General features: G+C 45.0%; 1 protein-coding gene across 1 annotated transcript in view; it reads right to left on the reverse strand.

The window, feature by feature from the left end:
- Nucleotides 1–21,020, reverse strand: part of TMEM132A (transmembrane protein 132A) — a 79,795-nt gene that overhangs the window by 17,868 nt on the left and 40,907 nt on the right. Inside the window, exons 2-6 of the mRNA XM_066586663.1 lie at nucleotides 18,655–18,866; nucleotides 16,356–16,562; nucleotides 10,919–11,220; nucleotides 10,684–10,827; nucleotides 3,909–4,095 (exon numbers count right to left, since the gene is read on the reverse strand). Of these exons, the coding sequence (XP_066442760.1) occupies nucleotides 3,909–4,095; nucleotides 10,684–10,827; nucleotides 10,919–11,220; nucleotides 16,356–16,562; nucleotides 18,655–18,866 (1,052 nt within the window). The remainder of the gene's footprint in view (nucleotides 1–3,908; nucleotides 4,096–10,683; nucleotides 10,828–10,918; nucleotides 11,221–16,355; nucleotides 16,563–18,654; nucleotides 18,867–21,020) is intronic.

Raw genomic sequence — 21,020 nt, forward strand, 5'->3', positions numbered from 1 at the left:
GAGGAGAATCTACCTCACCTCTGTGTGTATATACTGAGGAGAATCTACCTCACCTACTATGTGTATATACTGAGGAGAATCTACCTCACCTACTATGTGTATATACTGAGGAGAATCTACCTCACCTACTATGTGTATATACTGAGGAGAATCTACCTCACCTACTATGTGTATATACTGAGGAGAATCTACCTCACCTACTATGTGTATATACTGAGGAGAATCTACCTCACCTACTATGTGTATATACTGAGGAGAATCTACCTCACCTCTATGTGTATATACTGAGGAGAATCTACCTCACCACTGTGTGTATACTGAGGGGAATCTACCCCACCTCTATGTGTATATACTGAAGAGAATCTACCTCCCCTCTATGTGTATATACTGAGGAGAATCTATCTCACCTACTATGTTTATATACTGAGGAGAATCTACCTCACCTCTATGTGTATATACTGAGGAGAATCTACCTCACCTCTATGTGTATATACTGAGGAGAATCTACCTCACCTACTATGTGTATATACTGAGAATCTACCTCACCTACTATGTGTATATACTGAGGAGAATCTACCTCACCTCTATGTGTATATACTGAGGAGAATCTACCTCACCTCTATGTGTATATACTGAGGAGAATCTACCTCACCTCTATGTGTATATACTGAGGAGAATCTACCTCATCTACTATGTGTATATACTGAGGAGAATCTACCTCACCTACTATGTGTATATACTGAGGAGAATCTACCTCACCTACTATGTGTATATACTGAGGAGAATCTACCTCACCTACTATGTGTATATACTGAGGAGAATCTACCTCACCTACAATGTTTATATACTGAGGAGAATCTACCTCACCTACTATGTGTATATAGTGAGGAGAATCTACCTCACCTACTATGTGTATATAGTGAGGAGAATCTACCTCACCTACTATGTGTATATAGTGAGGAGAATCTACCTCACCTACTATGTGTATATACTGAGGAGAATCTACCTCACCTACTATGTGTATATACTGAGGAGAATCTACGTCACCTACTATGTGTATATACTGAGGAGAATCTACGTCACCTACTATGTGTATATACTGAGGAGAATCTACCTCACCTACTATGTGTATATACTGAGGAGAATCTACCTCACCTACTATGTGTATATACTGAGGAGAATCTACCTCACCTACTATGTGTATATACTGAGGAGAATCTACCTCACCTCTCTGTGTGTATACTGAGGGGAATCTACCTCACCTCTCTGTGTATATACTGAGGGGAATCTACCCCACCTCTATGTGAATATACTGAAGAGAATCTACCTCCCCTCTCTGTGTATATACTGAGGAGAATCTACCTCCCCTCTCTGTGTATATACTGAGGAGAATCTACCTCCCCTCTATGTGTATATACTGAGGAGAATCTAACTGACCTCTATGTGTATATACTGAGGAGAATCTACCTCACCTACTATGTTTATATACTGAGGAGAATCTACCTCACCTCTATGTGTATATACTGAGGAGCATCTACCTCACCTCTATGTGTATATACTGAGGAGAATCTACCTCACCTACTATGTGTATATACTGAGAATCTACCTCACCTACTATGTGTATATACTGAGGAGAATCTACCTCACCTCTATGTGTATATACGGAGGAGAATCTACCTCACCTACTATGTGTATATACTGAGGAGAATCTACCTCACCTACTATGTGTATATACTGAGGAGAATCTACCTCACCTACTATGTGTATATACTGAGGAGAATCTACCTCACCTACTATGTGTATATACTGAGGAGAATCTACCTCACCTACTATGTGTATATACTGAGGAGAATCTACCTCACCTACTATGTGTATATACTGAGGAGAATCTACCTCACCTACTATGTGTATATACTGAGGAGAATCTACCTCACCTACTATGTGTATATACTGAGGAGAATCTACCTCACCTACTATGTGTATATACTGAGGAGAATCTACCTCACCTACTATGTGTATATACTGAGGAGAATCTACCTCACCTACTATGTGTATATACTGAGGAGAATCTACCTCACCTACTATGTGTATATACTGAGGAGAATCTACCTCAGCTACTATGTGTATATACTGAGGAGAATCTACCTCCCCTCTATGTGTATATACTGAGGAGAATCTAACTGACCTCTATGTGTATATACTGAGGAGAATCTACCTCACCTCTCTGTGTATATACTGAGGGGAATCTACCCCACCTCTATGTGTATATACTGAAGAGAATCTACCTCCCCTCTATGTGTATATACTGAGGAGAATCTGCTGGACCATCTATATATTGGATACACAAGACTGAAGGGGGTGGGGTGGGGGGTTGCAATGCATTTTGTGGTGTTTTTTTATTTATGTTTTTGTTAAACAAGGAAAGTGATGAAAATCCAAAATGAGTGTTTAATATATATAAAAAAAGAAATATTCCATTTGTGGGTCTGCACGAGGGTCTGGATGTGGGGGGGGGGGTATATTTGCTTGCACTGTGCCATTTACTTAGTTGAATGTGACTTGATTTCGTTCTTCATGCGGCTCCTTACTCTAGCTGTGTTCACAGAACAGTTCCCAGGATCCCAGTCCGGATGATGGGGGATTATAATGTTATGCATGCCCAAAGTGACAAGCTGGGGCCGGCACTTAGTTGACAGATAACGCCTCTACTGATTTTGACCGGATGATTAAATGATTGCTGATAGATATTTGGAGGTTGACACATGTATCTGTTAGGGTCTTCTGTTATCAGCGTCACCCTTAGGTCTGTACCCTGTATAAATATCTGATGCTGCGTCATGGAGGTGGATTATTTACTGAGGGAACGTTCTGACCACTCTTCAATGTTACGGTTGATTCCCCCCAAACTAATGTCCAGAGAAGGCGGGTTTAGCAACTGAATATTCCATATTGATGACTACTTTACTAATAACGGAGCAGTCTGGTCTGGAATCGCTTGGAGTGCCATGAAGGCATCTCTCATGGGAAGGCCAATACAACTGACTAGTCATAGGAAACTAGGAAACAGACAACTTGGAGAGGTCCTCTGTTAGAGAGGCAGCCGGTATTCCACTACCACTTGGGGCGAAGGCTGCCAGCTGCCCTGCAGTCACATATCCTGGAACAACCTGAAAATAAGGGATTTTTTTTGTAAACCAGTCCTATTTTGATTAATGAAAAAGGGCAGGTCACATGTTCGCCAATATTGCACACCTTTATTACAGAACTAGGTGGTAACCCTAAATGTCCAGATATTTTCTCCAGTCGATACTACAATCCCCCAGCTATGGATTTGCCATTGCCTGAACTTTTACAAGTCTTTCAGGCTGGATGGAGGTCTTTTCATTTGCTTCTACCTCACCCGAAGCATCCGTAATCTGCATGGGAGAGGTGACCATGACAGTGGACCTTTCCATGGACAGACTTGGGGGCAGTGCTAGTTTGGGAGGGGCTGCAGGACCAAACAGATTGGCTTCTGCCATATTGGTTACAGGTTGCATTGACTTGTGGTGAGCATTTCATCTTAGTTGTCATGCCATGCTGATCATTATCACGCCCGCACAGACTACATATTTGGGTCGTCCGAACCATTGGCAGAACAGAAGAAAGTAAATGACAGGTACATGGGGTCACCGGCCGCGCACAGGGCGGATTCCGATGCGGGATCCCGCATCCACAAGCTGACCCGGTCATGTGCAGCCGGGCCTAATACTTACAATGTTTCTGAGAGCGTACAAGCAAGCACTTATATGACAACACAGACCTACAGCTGAGAAGATCAAACACTCTTAGGAAAGAACTTAAGACATGTTTTCAACAAATATTAAACTAGACCAATGCAGCAGCAAATAACACGGACATCATTGTACCTTCACTAGTGGGATAATAGCCTTCAGGTCATGATCTGATACCAGCACTTCGGCATTTCCCCTAACACCCGCTATTGCAGCACCAACACCGGGAACTTCCAGCTGGAATGTAATCCTCCGCGACACGGCGAAGCCTACAGAGACGTTACTTACGAGGAAATCCAGAAGAGCAACCACTTGGGGGAACCTGAAAGAAAGGTACAGAAGAGACTGGCGGTGGGAAATGGGGAAAACCGATGGCATTAAAAGAAAATACAGTAAAAATATGATATTTATGGATTATACAGCCAATTACAAATACCAAGCTAAGGGGGTGGTATGGCCCCACTAAACTGCAACATCCCACCTTGTCATGGCGATGCAGATCCCATAGGACAAGACCCAATCTGGCTACAGATCACCAACTGATTGGGTAGGACTCAAATGGGAGGAGTCTCAGGTGATGATACATGAAGAAAATAAGAGCTGGCTTAGATGCCAATTTACGTAAAGAGGAGAGCTGTTGGCAACAGTGACAAAGGGTGGAGAGTGTGAACCCCAACCGGGCTGTACAGTCTGAGGCCAACAAGACGGAAGAGAAGAAGAATAGTAGCACCAAGAGTGATAACAGTGACAGCTGCAGAAGAAAATCAGGAAGGAGAGAAAGACGCAAGAGAGCATAAGAAGCCGCTCACCAAAACAGCCCACAAAGAACGAAGGCAGAACTCCTTGTTACTAATAGCCCAGGTCTAAAAAACCTAGCTATAATGAGGGCAAGCAAGGGCTAGACAGCCTATAGATTATAACGCAGCCCAGCAAGGGCTAGACAGCCTATAGATTATAACGCAGCCCAGCAAGGGCTAGACAGCCTATAGATTATAACGCAGCCCAGCAAGGGCCAGTCAGCCTGTAGACTATAACGCAGCCCAGCAAGGGCCAGTCAGCCTGTAGATTATAACGCAGCCCAGCAAGGGCCAGTCAGCCTGTAGATTATAACGCAGCCCAGCAGGGGCCAGTCAGCCTGTAGATTATAACGCAGCCCAGCAAGGGCCAGTCAGCCAGTAGATTATAACAGTCCAGCAAGAGCCAGTCAGCCTGTAAATTATAACGCAGCCCAGCAAGGGCCAGTCAGCCTGTAGATTATAACGCAGCCCAGCAAGGGCCAGTCAGCCTGTAGATTAGAACGCAGCCCAGCAAGGACCAGTCAGCCTGTAGATTATAACAGTCCAGCAAGGGCCAGTCAGCCTGTAGATTATAACGCAGCCCAGCAAGGACATTTTTTTCCTATAGTGCCCATGAAAATGAAGACTTCACCCCAAAATGGATACTCCTGTTTGTCCCGTGTTCAGAAACATACCCATTGTGGCCCTAATCTTATGTCTGGATGCACAACGGGGCCTAAAATGAAAGGCGTAGTCGGTGTCTTTCAGAACATAAATTTAGCTTGAAGGCCTTTTAGGCCCCACAGCACTTTTGTAGAGCTCTTGAATGGCAAAAACCAAAGAGAACCCCCACAAATGACCCCATTTTGAAAACTAGACCCCTTAATGAATTTATCTAGGGGTGTACTGCCCATTTTGATGCCACAGCTTTTGAAGGAATTCAAGCAAAGCAAAGGGAAAAAAATGTGATTTTCGTTTTATTGGCAATTCAATCATTTTAAAAACTTTTTTTGTACAGCACACACATGAATGAAGACTTGCACCCCAAAATGGATCCCCCTGTTTCTCCCGTGTTCAGAGACATACCCATTGTGGCCCTAATCTTTTGTCTGGATGCACAACGGGGCCCAAAATGTAAGGAGTAGTTGGTGGCTTTCAGAACTGAAATTTAGCATGAAGGTGATTTAGGCCCCATTGCCCACTTGTAGAGCTCTTAAGTGACCAAAACGACAGAGAACCCCCACAAATGACCCCATTTTAAAAACTAGACCCCCTAACGAATTTATCTAGGGGTGTACTGTGTATTTTTACCCTACAATTTTTGAATAAACCTAAGCAAAGCAGTAGAAAAAAAATTACAATTTTCATTTTTTGGCAGTTGCATCAATTTAAAAAATGGTTTTTTTGTACAGCACACATAGGAATGAAGACTTCCACCCCAAAATGGATCCCCGTTTGTCCCGTGTTCAGAAACATTCCCGTTGTGGCCCTAATCTACTTAAAGGACACATGGCTAGGCCTATAATGGAAGGAATGCCCGCTGGATTTCAGGGTACAACTGAATAAATTCCAGTCCCCATTGCCCACTTGTAGAGCTATTGAGCGGCCAAAACGATAAAGAACCCCCACAAACGACCCCATTTTAAAAACTAGACCCCTTAACGAATTCATCTAGGGGTGTACTGCGTATTTTGACCCCACAGTATTTGAATGAATCTAAGCAAAGCAGAAGGAAAAAATTTACAATTTTCATTTTTTGGGCAATTTTGTCAATTTAAAAACAGTTTTTTTGTACAGTGTACATAGGAATGAAGACGTTCACCCCAAAATGGATACCCCCGCTTGTCCCGTGTTCAGAAACATTCCTGTTGTGGCCCTAATCTAATTATAGGACACATGGCTAGGCCTATAATGGAGGGAACACCCGTTAGATTGCAAGGCACAACTGAATAAATCCCAGGCCCCATTGCCCACTTGTACGGAATAAAAATTGACACCTTAAAAATATGCCCCCTCCACACCCACCCACCCACCCACCCACACACACCGCGCCCTTTTCGGCGTTCGCCAAATCTTAGATAAAAGTAATAATGTGAACTGTGTGGTATTTCCGAAGACGGGTAATTACGGGGGCTGGTTGGGATGGGCACATGGGGCAATAATACCTGGTATCCCCCCTCCTCTCATGCTTTTTGGGGGTCATTTCTTGACCTCAGCGGCGGGGATGGGGTGTAAAAAGTGGCACTCTGAGTCTCCGTAAGCTTGCTGCGGTGCAGCGGTCTCACACAGAAGACGCTCAACAAGGTGCTCCTGGAACTGCAGGAAGGCGAGCGTTCCCGGGGCTTCTTGTAAATTACGTATTACAGGTAGCAGTCTGAATAACGCCGGGCTCACACGGCCGGATGTGGAATCCACTTATGGAGGCCCGCAGCGGATCCCAGCTGTGAGCCCAGCTGTGACCCTGCGTACGGCCGCGTAATGTACTGCGCATAACTGCCTACTCACACAGGCGCTCATGCGCAGTACATTTCTTTTTTTGTTTGTATTTCCCGCACTGTCGCTTAGCGATGACGCGGGTACCAGCAGCCCGTATACAATGTAGTTGCGTATGGGCAGCAGGTATATCCATGACAATGGAGCACAATGGGCTCTATGTTGCGGATATCCGCAACCTGCTGCGTTCTCATTTCTGATTTCTAATGTGAGCGGAATTGTGTAATCCAATGCTATTGATCTGCGTAATACCGCAGATCAGATGCATGCAGAATCCGTAATTCCTATCTAGTCATGTGAGACCGACCTAAGGTAGATCGCTACCTTTTTATCACGTGATTGGGGACCATTCAACGAGGCCACCCGTCACTGCTCCAGGCTCTAGGCGACCGTTGGTCACTGGGAGTAAGGGGATTTTAAATTTCCTGGGCTCCCCGACTCCTGCGCATGTGTCCGGTGTTTTGCCGGCAGTCGCATGCGCAGAATCCGGGTAAGTTCATGGAAGAAGATCGCGTCGGGGTGCAAATACGGAGGCCTCCGGTAAAAAGTTTCATCTCCTCTCACCTATCGCATCGGTGAGGGGAGATGAACCTTCACCTTTTTTTTTACTTTTACGTGATCACCATTATCCATTGGATAACGGCGAACACAGGATCAGGAACCGCTCACCGCGGCCCTCCGTGACATCTCTGGGCTCTCGGCTAAGTTTTGTAGCCAGGAGCAGGGAGATTTTAAATTACGCTGGCAATCCACAGCTTTTGCACATGCGTCCGCCACTTTGGCAACGGGCGCGTGCGCAGAAGCTGAGGTAAGGTCCACTGATTAATCCGGGGCCTTATGTACGTACTTTCATCCTCCCTCACGGATATGATCCATGGAGTGAGATGAAACATAAGCTTTTTAGGCTGCATTCACACAGGGCGGATTTGCCGCGGTTCTGCCACAGCAGATCCGCCTGCGGCAAAACCGCCCGCGGCCGCTAATCTTGGGATTAGCCAGCCATGTGGACGAGGTTTCTCAGAAACCTCGTCCACACGGGACGGCTAATCCGCTGTGGTAAATCCAGTTGAAACCGCGGCTGCGGCCGCCGCAGCCGCGGTTTCAAAAGATTGAGCATGTCTGTTTACAGTCAGTTTTTTGTTTATTTATGTTACGGCCGCGTTCTCCTCTATGGGAGAGACGGCCGCAACGGAAAAGCATGCGGCCGGACCGCTTCAAAGCCGCCGCGGGTTCTCCCGGCGGAAATCTCGCGGTTTTTGCTGCGGCCAAACCACGAGATTTCCGACGGGAATCCGCCGTGTGTGAACCCTGCCTTACACTTTTCTTTTTACTTTACATGATCACTGCTATCCATTGGATAACAGTGATCATGTCCCTGGTGACATCCCTCTGCTACGGGCTACACATGGCAGCCAGGAGCAGAGGGATTTTAAATTTCCCGGGGCTCGAGCCCCTCTGTGCACGCGCCCGATGATTGACATCGGGCGCGCATGCGCAGACGGGGACTTTGCGTCCCGGGACATCGGTGAGGACTTAGGTGAGTATTTTCACCTCCCTTCATGGATCCAATCCATGAGGGGAGGTGAAACTGACACATTTTTAAAAACTTTTTTTTTAACTTTTTCGCGATCGCCGCTATCCAATGGATAGTGGCGATCGCGGGCCCGGGGACCGCTCACCGCGGTCCCCGGTAACACCTCCTGGTTCCCGGCTACCTTCAGGAGCCGGGAGCCAAGAGATTTTAAATTTTCCGGGGGCTCCCGGGCTTCTGCGCATGACGTCATCGTCTGGCGCGCATGCGCAGAAGGCCGGCGGTGGGTGCGGGAGGAGCCGATCTCTGGGGGACACCGCAGACAAGCCGGGTGAGTATTTTCAGCTGCCCTGATGGATCCGATCCATCAGGGCAGCTGAATATCTAACTTTTTTACACTTTTATTTACTTTTTTTGCGATCGGCGCTATCCATTGGATAGCGCCGATCGCAATGCCTGGGGTGACTGCCCGCATCCTGGGATGACAGCTCTATGCTGTCAGCTACCTGCGGGCACCGACAGCATGGAGCCGTCACGTTCTCAGGCAAGTGGGCATTAATCCTAAGAGGATGCATAAAACTACGTCCTCTAGGATTAAAGCCCACTTGCTGAGGATGTAGTTTCCCGATGGGGCCGTCGTTAAGGGGTTAAACATTAACCTTAGCTAATGAAAAAAAGACCTGTAGTTGCTTAAAGGTTACCTTGGATTCTTTTGTGGCCTTATAAGCTAGTTTTTGTCTGCTCTTGGCGTGATCTTTGGTCGACCACTCCTGAGGAGGACAATAATGGTCCTGAAATTTACTCAATTTTTTCAAAATTTGACTGTGGATTTGTGGCGTTCAAACTCTCACCTGATTGTCATTATTGATTAAACACCTGACTCTAATGTCACCTTCAAATTATCTGCTAATCCTAAAGGTTGTGGGAGATGACGGCGATGTTCTCTATTTTGTGGTTCAGCTGTGTAATTCTAAGATGGAGGAGTGTGAAAGAAACTGTATGTGTCATGTAGTTGGTTTGCGATTTAGTCCTTTGGACCCACTTGGGGCAGCACCCATCCCCCATATATAAAGACAATAGAGACCTCTTAAAGTAAACAAGGTGAACAGGAAGGACCACGATAGAAGAGTCAAGCCTGTTGCTAATGGTGCCAAGTGCCAAAATCTCTTTATTAAGCATGTCTGATATTCTTCTTCACCCCTCTCTTCTGGCTAAAATTACCTCTTCTGATTACATTATAACCACTGTGCATGAGAATGACCTATCAGCACAACGAATGTTGTAAGGTGTCTGAATGTCACACCTTCCTTTGTTTGAATAACTATATAAACCTTTTCCCGCCAAAATAAACGCAGTTGTCCTGTGGTATACACTCTATAATGAGGTGTCTTTCACTGGCTTCTCCCAGCTCGAATTACTCATATCCAATATGGCACCCACAGTATATCGAACAGCGCATTTTTGTGGTAACAAGGTTCATAAATCTGCATTAGAGGCACCAGCGTAGATCTGGTTAAAAAGAAATCCCATATGAAAAAGCAGCATTCTGCGTCATTTCATCTGAAGAAATGCCAGTTGGAATGGCAGAAGTCAGGTGGACCCCAGTATAGTCAATGGGGTCTGCTCGGTACTATTTGGGTTTGGCATTATTTTCATTGCTCAGTCTTTGGAGCTTAACAAGCGAACCCATCAGGAGCGTGGGTGCAAGCGTGAATATGTCCTTTTTATTTTTATGTTGTATTGCTCCTAGAAGAGTTCGGGTGCCTTCACATCTGCGTTGGGGACTCGGCTTCTCTGCTACGTTCAGGTAAAAGGAATCCCGGCGGCCAAACAATTCAGTCTCAGGATGGAACTGAACAGTGCCAGGCGGACCCCATTAACTATAAGCAGACCCCGCTTTCCACCCAGCTGGCCGGCATTTAGACAAAAAAAAAAGCTGCTGCATGCAGTGCCTTTTCTTAAGTCACCGTCAGCCATATCTGTGAAACCACCGGCGGTTCAGACATAAATGTGAAGCCACCCGCGATACTTTCCACAATACTTTGTTTGAATACGGAAACACAAACTTTAAAAACTGTCTAGGAACCAGTTCAGCAATTTATTTTCTCACCTGTGCTCTGCAGCGCCTCTCTGTGTCAGGTGTCCGGTCACGGTATGGTGTTTGGCAGTCTTCTGTAGCTCAGTCTTTATAGCCCAGGTATTCACAGCAGCCGAGCGTGCAAACAGGAGTTCCAGCCCCGTCCGGCAGCGCACTCTAATGTATAAACGTTAGTTATGTTAAATCCAGCACATTACAGAGCGCAAAACAAAAAATGGTGAGAACGGTCCTAACGAAGAAACCTCACCTTAACGTGAAGCTGGGTTGTGTCCAATTATGCCTGAGACTAAGTGAGGCTGTGAACACCTCTCCAGGTAATAGAGTCTTGTCAGGAAGTGTGATGGTCATCAAGTCCCCCACATTTAGATGCTGGACCTTCGGGGAGCTCATGCCCATCAGTTGGACAACCCCTGCCAGCTCTGACCCATCTTGGGAGTACTTGCAGTCTTCGGATACAGAGTAATTCAGGCTTACATTCACAGGGGTGGAGACAGAAGTGAACCAGGAGGGTGAAAACAGAAGCTCCACGACACAGACATCAAAAGGAAGCTGAAAGGTGGAGGATTCATCATCACAACTCCATTTAATCAGTCAGGACTGAAAACATACCAATGTTTAGGCAAACAAAGGAAAAGAAGAGCAGACGAGTCGCTGACAAGGTGAACCCACACTGTGCACAGATTAAAAAGAGGACTCCTCATGACATTTCTGCAACAACCTTTGTATATTTGTCTGCACTTCTCATGCATGAAACTAGTAGATAATGATAAAAATGGTGGCATTTTGTGCATCTCAAAACTATCAATTTATACAGGATGTCCTGAACGTATCACTCAGCTGTCGTCTCCCCTTCTACCACTACTAGGGGGGACCAACTGTCGCATGCCATGACCCCCCAGACTATCACACCAGCAGTGGGGGCAGTGTGCCGCTCAACAGCAATGCCAGGATTGAGGCCAACACTGGAATCATTTGCATATCTGCCTTACGTGTATCTGTATGCTGAGTTTTGCAGCAAAACGACATCTTCTTCTAGGGTCTTCATTTTTTTTACAAAAAGAATGTGTATTAACAAGAATAGGGGCCCAATACTGCCCCCTGTGGTACCCCACTTGTAACTGTGACCCCTCCAATACTGCCCCCTGTGGTACCCCACTTGTAACTGTGACCCCCTCCAATACTGCCCCCTGTGGTAGCCCACTTGTAACTGTGACCCCTCCAATACTGCGCCCTCTGGTACCTCACTTGTAACTGTGACCCCTCCAATACTGCGCCCTCTGGTACCCCACTTGTAACTGTGACCCCTCCAATACCGCCCCCGTGTGGTACCCCAGCACAGTAACTGTGACCCAATCAGAGTATGTACTATTTATACCCACCCTCTTCTTTCTATCACTGACCAGTTACTCACCCCCTTACACACATTCTTCCCCAGACCAAGCATTCCCCTTTTATATACCAACCTTTCATGCTGCACAGTATCAAACGCTTAGGAAAAAACAACCAAGATTTATATGATCCAATTACTCTCCTCAATCCAGTCTAGTACTTACCTCCTCATGGAAGCGGATCTGATTTGCTTGACAAGAGGACCACTCATTAAACCATGAAAAGAGGACCACTCATTAAACCATGCCAATATGGGGTTTTAGATTTATTTTTCTTGAGGTACTTCAGGATAGCGACTCTTAGAAACCACTCAAACATTTTACCCACAATAGAAATTAGACTTACTGGCCTGTAGTCGCCAGGTTCGGCCTCATATTTGCGCAACACTAATCCAGTGCAACAGACCTGACACAATAGAGTCCTTAAATGTAAGAAACAAGGTTTAGCAGATTACTTCATTTCCTGAGAACCCAGGGTGTATGCCATTGGGGACCAGCAGTTTGTCTATTTTAATCTTTAAAAAGGCGGCTCTGCACTTCTTCCTGGGTTAGACTGGCACGATTCAAAGGAGAGTTTACTTAATCATGCTGCATGTCACTGGACATTTCACTTTCCTAAGTGAATATAGTGGCAAAAAAAAACGATTTCTCCTCATCACCCTCTACAATCCTTCCCTCATTCGCTTTTTAGAGGGCCAACACTTTACATTTTAATCTTTTTCCCTTTTATGTAGTGGAAGAATAGTTTAGGGTTAGTTTTACTCTGTTAGGCAGTGAGTCTTTCTGTCTCCACCTTTGCTGTTTTTAACAATTTTTTTTCCCTTATAGCTTTTTAGTGCTTTTTCACTGTTTTAGTAGTTCAAATGCTTGCTTTATGTTGTTTATTGCCCCCTTTACAGCTTTATTGAGCCACATTGCTTTTCTCCCATTCCTAATTCCTGTAAGGTACAAACCGCTGACAGTGAGAATTTAAGATGCTTTTAAAAATTGCCCATTTACTGTCTGCACCGTTTTTTTAGAACATTTTCCCAGTTGATAAGGTTAACCGTGTCTTCTAAAGGTGACTGAGCTTTGCTTTCCAAAATTTTTTTGGTCCCCCAACAAAACTCCCTATTGAAAGAGAAGTGGAAATGTATTATAATTCTGGTCACTATTTCCCAGGTACCCCCGACCTGCACCAGTTATTCTGTCAGGTCTGTTGGTTCATATTAAGTCTAAAAATGGCCATCCCTCCGGTTGGGACCTGTATGAGTTGGAAAAGTTAATTATCTTCAGTTGTCAAACTTGTTTCCTTTAAGAGATTCACAGGTTTCAGTTTCCCAGTTTTAATAATTACCTCATTGTGATTTGCGGTTTAATCTATCTGCCCTAGTAATAGTTTTTCAGTGGTAACTGTTATATTTGGTGGCCTACAGAAAACCCCTATGATGATTTTATTATTGGTTTTTCCCTTCATGTACATTTACCCGTACAGAATCCACATGTTCATCTCTGTTCCCTATATCTTCCCATAGTGTGGGCTTTAAACAGGATTTTACATAAAGGCAACCCCTTCCTGTTTTTTATGATACCTTCTAAGCAAACTCTAAACCTGCAAGTTAACTGCATAGTCACAGTTTTCATCCAACTGAGTCTCAGTTATTCCCACTATGTCAAAAGTTTCCTTACATTTCAACTTTATTCATTAGATGTCTAGCATTAGTCACCATACACTTTAAAGGTTTTTGGTTATTTTTTAAAGTGTATCCCTATTAACTGTTCTGTCAGTTCTAAATTGTAAAAAAATGAATGCCCTTTCCCCATGCTCATTACTTAGTTCCAGATCTTTGTCTATACCAACTTTTGTGCAACTTTTTTACCTCTAAAATCTCACATTGCCTTACTGGTGTGGCACATTGTACAGGTAGTATTTTAGAAAATGTTACTTTGGTAGGTTCTTGCCCTAAATTTACATCGTAGGTTATCAAAATCATTTTTAAAAGAACCATACACCTACCTCTAACTTAGTCAACGGTGCCAATGTGCACCATGACTGCTGGGTTCTGACCAGTAATCGTTCAGCCCGATCCATGATGTGTCGAACTGGAGCGCCAGGAAGACAACACACTGTTCAATGATTCCAGTCTTTGCAGCAGATTACCCTGTCTGTCCCCCTAATAATTCAGGTCCTCACTACAAGGATCTGTCTAACCTGCGCTGCACTCCTACTCTCTTTCTTACTAGAGAAGACACCCCTAGTGGTCAAAGTACATGTCGAGCTGCAGCATTGCTAACCCTATAACGGCATTCTCCTCATCTGTCAACTTTGCAAACTTAGAGTGTGCCAGTATAAAACTAGCCTCTCTAGCACTCTTTTCTCTACCACTCCTTTTTTCACCCAGCTATTTGCCTGATCATCCTCAATTCCACCATCCACCCCACATTCACCCCAACTAGTTGCCTATGCATCCTGCTCTTGTATACTACCATCCACCCCAGCGAGCGCTCAGTGAGCAGCAAACTCCTTTCCATGTTGTCAATGGATCTCAGTGTAGCAAGATGCTCATTTAGATCCAGGATTTGGGCTTCTAAATGTGCAACACGCTCACATCTTGAATAAAAGTATGCACCCTCGGACAGTTGCATACACAGCACAAGAGATACACTGGACAGCATTGTGAATCATGGAGCTCATTATAAATGGGAATGGTACAGATAAAAATCAAGTATTTTATACAAATTACAAATAACAGTAAATAGATATAAGCGACTCCCTTCTCAAGTTCCTCAATCTAAAGTTACCAGATTTTAAGTTTCACACACTTAAAACAGAGCACACTTTAAGTCAAACTTCCCTCACAGGCACACACACTGGAGTTGTGTTTGTTTTAAATAGCACTTAGCAGCAGTAACTCCTCCAATGAATCCTCTGGTTGGAAAGGAAAGTTCTACAGGTTCAGTATAAATACCCAATGCCAAATAAATACTCAACACTTTACTACTTTTGCACAATAAAAGCACTTTTTCTTGAAAAGAATTTAGCTGCATTCCAGCAACCGTCACTTTTTCCTCCATATAGTGATTGCATATACCATTTTGGGGTACATATAATTTATTGCTTTAGGCCTCCTGCCCACGGCCATTTCAGACTCCGCCAGAGGAATATTACAGAGACGCCATGCTCACCTCTCTGGATCCGCCGCGCGAGTCCCGTCCGGCAAGCCAGCGTGCATGCGCAGTGCAGCACACGATGTGGTGGCGCGTAATCACATGATACTTCCGATGTGCTCACAGCAGAAGTATCGCGTGACGGCCGGCTTCCATTGACTGCAATGGCAGCCGGACGCGCTTTTTTCTGCAGCAATTAGAACATGTGGCGATTTCTTTCACGCTGCGTAATTCTGCAGCGTGAACATTGACAGGCAGAAAGGTATTAGGTTCAATAGAATCTAATAGCTGCAAGATAACGCAGCGGATTTCAGCCGCTTGAAATGCGGCAAAAATCCGTCCGTGGTAATTAGGTTTCCATAGAAATGGATTAAAACCTGTTAAAACAGAGACGAAAACTTGCAGCAGTTTTAAAAATTGACGCCCATAGCTCGGTCCTCTCTGTATTCCATCTGAACCCCATTTTCTGGAATTTAAACGCAACCCACGGATGGAGACTGAAACACATTCTGAACACCGCATTAATGACAGCCCTGTACATTACTGGTATGTGTAAATGCACCCTAAGGGCTTATTCACACGTTTTTCACGGCCGGACGATATATGCTACCAGCTGATGCATTGGATTCCAATGCATCAGATCTCATGGCCGTATTCCTGCGGCGTAAAAGATTGGCTTGGAACGACCTTCCTGGCCGGACTATAGCAGCTGCCATAGACTCCTACAGGAGCCAATGACAGCAACCGGAGAAGGGAGGTGGGAGGGAGATTAGCAGCGTGACTGCTTAGCTCCCTCCCCCTTCTCTCCTCCCCTCCGGGTGTTTGCAATGGGAGGGGGTGGGACGGAGGCGTAGCTAAGCTACATTCCAGGCTGTGGACAAGGGGCGGGGAGGGGGTGCGAGCTTAGCTCCGCCTCATCCCGTCCCTCCCATTGTAAACAGCGGGAGGGGAGGAGGGCAGCGGGGGAGGGAAAGAGGAGACAGTTTAGTAGATCTAAGTTGTCTTCACCCGCCCGACAGCGTATACGCCGAGCCCATGCATCGGATGGTAGCGTATATCGGCCAGCCGTGAAACCATCGGCCGATATACGCTTGTGTGAATAAGCCCTAAAAAATAAACAAAGTGATAAAAATGCCAGTAACGACTCACTTGTATTCTGCAGGATCCTTGAACACTCAGTCCCTCATGTGCTGCTTGCATTGTCACACACGGGTCCTGAGCAACCTTGGAGTGGCCATCAGTCCCGGAGCGATGAAACAACACACGTGCCACAGGATCAGAGGGAGATACCTGTCCATCAACAACTTCACCTTGAATGCCCTTCACTCGAGCTCCTAGCATTTCCCATGGAATAGTCTGCAGTGAAGAGACAAGACGAGGTTTTACACGATAGACAGGAACTTGGGTGTAAAACAGAATTACTGAATCTTTAAAAAAATTAAAACCAAGCATGAAATCCCATCAGGATCGCTCATTTTCATTCATCCACCTTGCAATAAAAAGCAATCAAAAAGCTGCAAGTGCTCCAAAAAGGTAGAGTTGGTAAATGTGACTCATCTCGCAAAAAAAAAAGAACAAAACACGAGACCTGACATAGATCGCAGATGGAAAAAAGAAAGTGTGTTTTTTGTAGTTTTCTTTTTTTTTAAGTAAAACATTCCGAGTGTTTTTATAGTGTAAAAGTAGTGATAAAACAAACCCTCTAAATTCGGCACCATGCTACCTGAATTAACCTGCACAATGAAGGCCAAAGGTCATCTCTGCCACACAGTGAACGTTAATTCTAGAATTGCTGTTTAATGTTCATTCACCTATCCTACCTCTAAAAAGCAGAAAAAAGAAGCCTTCCTCTGGATCAACATTGGGGGTAACCGGCTGCACTGGAGCGACACGAGTCCTACACACTGTTACCATGCTAAAAGCCATCGCTAGCCCAAAAGGTTTGATAACTACATCGTTACACCGCTCGGTCAGGAACGTCCCTCTGTGGCGGCATTACGAGACTCTTAGCAACTTTATTTTTATTATATTTTTTTTGTAAGTGTTTTTAGAGTGCACAAGTAGCAAGGCTAAAAACAAACCCCATAACTTCGGTATGGCCGGTATGGTGCGGATCCAGATAATAACACGGTAGTATTTTTACTGCACAGTGAATGCCAATGAATCAAAACCCAAACAATGATGGAATATCTGGGTTTCTATTACATCACCCCCAAAAATGTTACATAAAAAAACATTTTACAACACATCATACATACGCCAAAGTAATGCCATTAAAAAATAGAACTTTTTGGGGGCCTTTTTTTTGGCAAAAAAAAAAAAAAAAGTTATGGCTTTGTCAATGTGACAACGAAAAAGAGCGAGAAAAATAACTTGGTCATTAAGGTGCAAAAGAGGCCGTCATTAAGGTGTTAAAGGGTTTTTCCCATCACTTAAACATTGATGCCTGTCCTGAGAATAGCTCATCAATAGTTGATTGTCGCAAGTTTCCCATTCTGGATTGCCATTGATCAGCTGATATTGGGCTTATTGTCAGTGCGGACACAGCCTAAGGGCTTACTCACAGGAGTGTATATCAGCCGCCGTTTTCACGGCCGGACGATGTACGCTACCTATCTATGCAGTGCCCCCCTTCCCTCCCCCTCACCGTCTCTCTGCCGCTCTCCTCTCCTCTGGTTGTTTACAATGGGAGGGGGCGGAGCTTAGCGGTGGCCGATATAGGCTTATGTGAGTAAGCCCTAAAGCAGACAGCTCTGTCCACAATGCAACGGCTTGGGGTGTTAATGAACGCACAGCTCTGACAGAAGGCCCGGAAAAAAGCCGATTAGCGTGGATCTCGAGTGACGGCCCCCACTGATCAACCATCGGTGCATCAATAGTAAAGCACTGGGATGTCGGCTGTGTATATTGTCTATTTCACACATCAGTCATTCTTTCTGTCTTTGAAATTATGTACAATTGGGTCTAGTGTCTTAATTACATAAAAAGAAATAACACTCACTTCTTTTCACCCCTCCCCCCCTCCACCACGCGACTCCCCAGGAAACCAGCGCAACGGCTCCGAAGATGATCCCGATCTGTGTTGTCAGCAGAAGTCATGTGACCACTGAAGCCAATCAAAGGCTGCAGTGTCATCGCTCTGAACTCCTAGCTTCAGGGTGCCCAGAGTGTGAGCACTGATGCCAGGAGACTGAGCGAGGGCGCCATGGCGCGGTCAGCTGCAGCAGTCACCTGTCTTTTGCGGTCAACACAGACGGGGATTGTTGAAGACACCGCACCGTGTCCCGGGGGTGGGGGGAGGGAGGAGTTTTGCTTCTTTTGTTATTTTATACCATCAACAATTATTTAAAGAAGACAATAAAGTCTGACAACCCCTTTATGTGTATAACCTACAGCAGAGCTTGTACTTTATGTATACCTGAACACATGGGTCACACGCTTATCTTACCTCTTGGCTTTGTATATGCTGTAGTGAGGCCCTTACATGGGGCTCTCGGGCCCCTAGACGTGGAATGAAAAAAGTTTCCCTGTGTGGCAAAGAACCTTGAGGCAATGTAGAATCATCAGCAGATACGGCCTTCTGTAGACGGAAGTACTGTGGGACATCCTTAACCTCCAGAGCTACCGGTAGCATCGGTGTATTCACAGAATGGCCAGCAGCTGGAGAGAGACAAAAAAGCAAAAAGTTACATTAAAAAGTGTACAGAACAATCAAAAGGGAAAACTAACTGTAATAAGTCTATAAACCACCCAACGTTAGAAGTGGAACAACCCTCGCATAAACGTCACTTTATTGTAGACTGTCAATTTATGTCTCATGTACGTTCAGTCATCTTACGGACAATAACCCGTCATTGTGGCCTTTAGAGCCAGTAAGTCGCACCCCCTTGTGCAATCGCCCCCATCCTTTTTAGTAGCTTTTATGGCGGTGACCGTGTCATATTATATTATTATAATGCAAAATTAATGGACGCAGCGTATAAACCAATGAGAAAAAAAACAAAAACACGAGTGAGAAAACATACAGTACTCCACAACAAGATGAAAAAAAATCTCAAAAAGTCCATTACAACAAGCACTGGAAACAGACAGCATAAAACAAAGTGACAATATATGAGATGGAGTAGAACTACAGGTAATCACTGCTTTTCCAAATCTACATGATATCCTTGCTATACTCACAATAGTGTCTTCACATTCAACAAGCAGAAAAAGAACCAACATATGGGTACTACATGCAACACAGACAATGCGAGACTCAAAACTCTGACATAGTTAATAAGTAACAAAAATAACATTTACTGTGCTAGATAATGTATTTTATATCGCAGGTTGTTATGGTGGGGCTATAGCAATTATGGGTCGTTTTTTCAATCTTTAAAGTGTGTACAAGAAAACAGGTTTTGGATTTTTTCCTGTAAAAACATTTAGATGCCACGGTCAGCAATGACTGCAGCATCTGCAGGGTTAAACCGTGTAGAGGAGTACTTAATGAACAAGTCCTCATTATTTCACTCATTTTCTGGGGGAAAACCCATATGTGACAATCAGAGAGCAAATATGCACTCTTAGTGATGATGTGAGGATGATGATGACCAGAAATTGATGTCAAGCCTCCCCAGGGGCAGGGAGATGTACAGAGGAATCCCAGATCTCTGCTGCGGGTTGACGCTTCCTTCTCTGCGCTGATGCAGACATCTGTAAATTCAGTATTCCTGACTCCACTTCAAGCAGCTGTAATTGTGGTTCTATAAGAGTGACCAACGAGAATCTTGGCTTTAGGAGGACCCCAAAAGCACGTCATCAGCCCTAACAGGACAGCAGCTACAGCAGGTCACAGTTCTAGACGCAGAGAGCCTGTTCTACTTTAACGCCCTTTCCCTGTAAGAAGCAGAGCTCGTCCTAAACTGCTGGAGGGGGTTATGAGGGGATCAATGCTACAGGGTTAGATACATCTTTAACGAGTCGTTTTGGATGTTCTCTAAATAGTTTTAAATCTAGTTGGACAGAACTCACAGAGGAATGCACTCATTCAATGGCTTCACTCACAACTCTTTTTACTTGAAACAATAGTCTGAGTTCGTTAAAACAAAAGCCATGGCCTGCTCTGGACCGGATTAGGACAGGCAAATATGTAACGCTCTGCACATCAGACGGCACACAGACGGGGTGCACATGTGCTGTCAGATGAGAGTAGTCTCCGTGTGAATACGGCCTTACAGTAGATACAGCCTCTGGAGGCCAGCCTGGGCACACAGAGGGATTTACCAGGACAGGTCATCAACAGTTGGTCAGCAGGGTCTGTTGTCCAGGATCCTGCCGGTCAGCTGTTCCCCAGGCAAGCAGTCAGTATGGATGGGAGCAGACAGCGTTGTCCACATTACAGCAGCCTGGATTGGCACTACAGGCACGACTCCCATTGAACTTGAGGGCAACCGCACGTGCAATACTAACCCAAGCCACAGCAAAGTGGACAGCTCTGTCTGCACTAACAGCGGTCCAATATCACATGGCCTCAACTGATGTATATGCCAAACATAAGCACTGAGCATGCAGCAAAGAGAAGGCGGAAAAAAGACACGAGCTTCACCCACAACACAATATCATAGGAGTATGTAGAGCATGAGCTTGGCCCACAACACAATATCATAGGTGTGTGTAGAATACGAGCTTGGCTCACAACACAATATCATAGGAGTGTGTAGAATACGAGCTTGGCCCACAACACAATATCATAGGTGTGTGTAGAATACGAGCTTGGCTCACAACACAATATCATAGGAGTGTGTAGAATACGAGCTTGGCCAACAACAC

The sequence above is a fragment of the Eleutherodactylus coqui genome, chromosome 13, assembly GCF_035609145.1.
Source record: "Eleutherodactylus coqui strain aEleCoq1 chromosome 13, aEleCoq1.hap1, whole genome shotgun sequence".
NCBI classification, from domain to species: domain Eukaryota; kingdom Metazoa; phylum Chordata; class Amphibia; order Anura; family Eleutherodactylidae; genus Eleutherodactylus; species Eleutherodactylus coqui.